The 2,500-nt window shown below is 37.4% G+C and overlaps 1 protein-coding gene across 21 annotated transcripts in view; it reads right to left on the bottom strand.

The window, feature by feature from the left end:
- The window catches only part of Cadps (calcium-dependent secretion activator 1), a 420,349-nt gene that overhangs the window by 35,836 nt on the left and 382,013 nt on the right, over nt 1–2,500 (bottom strand). For all 21 annotated transcript variants that reach the window (XM_070122966.1, XM_070122958.1, XM_070122975.1 and 18 more), the window contains 2 exons: nt 2,174–2,291; nt 1,417–1,608 (listed from right to left, as the gene is read on the bottom strand). In XM_070122966.1, the coding sequence (XP_069979067.1) occupies nt 1,417–1,608; nt 2,174–2,291 (310 nt within the window). The remainder of the gene's footprint in view (nt 1–1,416; nt 1,609–2,173; nt 2,292–2,500) is intronic.

Raw genomic sequence — 2,500 nt, 5'->3', positions numbered from 1 at the left:
CTCAATAATAAAGAACTCTCTGTTGACACATCACTAATTTTGTTATTACACTATTTTTTGTGCATTAGATGTTTGAAATGACAGGGATAATAGCATAACCAATTGTAGCTGGTTACCTTATCAGCTGCTGTTAGTCAGTCAATGGTCAATGTTCCCACTTTCACTACTTAACAAGAAGTATGAGTTTCAGACATGTGTGCACATGATCTTGACCAGCAATGGATAGAACTTGTCAATGTACTCATACCTTTGTTCACCCCAATTGTAACTGATATTTTTTTTGTTCTCAATAAATTAAGTATCTATTTAGTTGTTTTACATCTTGTAAGTCTTAATACTACCAAGGATGCTTCTTAATTTAGTAGTGATTCTGGGAAAATATAAATAAAATATGAGTAGATAATCTGTCCAACCAGATTAATTCCCATTAGTTTTTGTACTGCACTATTATATATTTTAGTCATTATGTAGAGTTACATAATCAATTAGGTGTGATAGCAGAGATTTTGGCATATTGTGCAATTAGCCTAGGACTGTGTTAAATCTTCCATGACTTTCTGCTTTCAGGTACCACTCCTGGCTAACTTGGTGTGTAAAATAAACAGCTTTGCAAAGGCCTCCCCTACCAGTATGTAGCTGCTTTGTCATTAAAACTTCTGCAGTTCCTCCAAGTGGTAAGGTCAATGAATGGCTCTAGGAATGTAATCCTTGTCAATTTGAAAGAGAGGCCTACCAGCAGCAGACCAAGCAAAAGAAGAAGCTGGGATTGTCAAATCCTCTCCTTTATGGAAAACTAGCCAAAATATAGGTCCTTAGAGGAGAATGCTTATGCCCAAGGTATTGGGGAAACCCTCCTTGCCTTGCATTTGTGGCAGTGCCAGGCAGGGTTCCAAAGGTGGCTTTCAGCCCAAGAAACCACATAAGGTTTAACCTGAGACAGGTCATCTGTGTAGAGTCATAAAATATTTACACTGCATCAGGATGTACACTCCCCCTACTACTGAGGGTGAGGGGACTGCCCTCGTTATGCATACATTAAGCATCATAAGTAACTGACCTTAAAAAAATGGATATAATATCCAGTTAATTCTTTGGAACTAGGAATCTCATGGTATGTGGGTGTACCAAAATCTGGGTATTAAGGGGTTAATGAGCCCCTTCCTGAAGACCCACTGAGTCAGCCTCAATCCAAGTGTTTTGAGTTTTCAAGACAAGCTGTTGTCAGTGTTTTCAAATTGACAACAATTCCTCATGACTAGATGTTCCTGTCAATTTTTTTTCCATGACAAGATGTTTTGGTCATCCCTCCACTTGGCCAATTTTTTTCATAACAAGACATCCATTAACCTAATCCCATTGGAATGTTGAGAACATTTATCATCAAATAACAAAAGAAAAAATATTCACAAAACTCACCACATCAACACCATCAACTGCACACAGCTTAAAGGACTGGTTCTTAGCATCCAAGATGACATTCACCATTGCACACATTTCTGATGGGAGCACATAGTCTGTGGACACGAAGCCAGTCCCCTTCTTCAGCCACTGTTGGAATGCCTGGTCCGTTCGTGTTATACAAGATTCAATCATGTCACAAGCCATCAGCTGTTTAGAAGGGAAAAAGAAGGAAGGGAGGAAGAATATGTTATTAAGTGTATTATAATGAAAATAAAAGTTCTTTTTCTTTCAGTAGGCAAAAAGTTGGTGATTCCATGAACCATCAACTGGTAGCTTGCACATGGAAAAAACCTTTGATACCTGGATAAGATATTAAAGTTATCCTTTCAACTATTTCAAACAGAATTTTTAAGCTTTGCCAATTCAAATATGATTAACTTTTAAACTAATAAGGATAGAACTTTATTGCCCATTTGTATATTAATAACTTGTGCCCCTTACTTACCGCTTATCATAACGACAATGAAATAAACTGTTACGTGTCAAATTCATTCCTGGAAAGAAGAAAAAGAAGAACAAGAAGAAAGAAAAGAAAGAAGAGAGAGAGAGAGAGAGAGAGAGAGAGAGAGAGAGAGAGAGAGAGAGAGAGAGAGAGAGAGAGAGAGAGAGAGAGAGAGAGAGAGAGAGAGAGAGAGAGAGAGAGAGAGAGAAAGAGAAATGAATAAATCTCACAAAGTATCTCCACACTTTTGTCCCTCCTCATGTATCTTACTTTTAATCTCTGCTCCAAGTGTTTGGCAAAGTCATGGTCAGGCCAGTGAAGATCTCGGATAAAAGACTGTAAAGCATCAAGCTTCCAGAAGAGATCCTCTGAGGTCGCACATCCGTTCCTGCCAGGTGAAGGTACAAATGAATTTTTCTCCTTGCAAAACATTTATGATATTCATATATACCATAGAGAGTTTAGACTTATGTCCTACAAGAGGAAAATCTTGTTCATATCATTCATATTTCTTTTGTTAGAATTTTAAACTCTTTTGTTGTGTTTTGTGGTTTTGGTTTTCAAGCAGGAAAATATACAGTAAATTTATATCTCTCA

Source organism: Penaeus vannamei, chromosome 6 (assembly GCF_042767895.1).
Source record: "Penaeus vannamei isolate JL-2024 chromosome 6, ASM4276789v1, whole genome shotgun sequence".
Taxonomy (NCBI): Eukaryota; Metazoa; Arthropoda; class Malacostraca; order Decapoda; family Penaeidae; genus Penaeus; species Penaeus vannamei.
The sequence above is the reverse complement of the archived record's forward strand: the minus strand, read 5'-3'. Positions and strand labels throughout refer to the sequence as shown.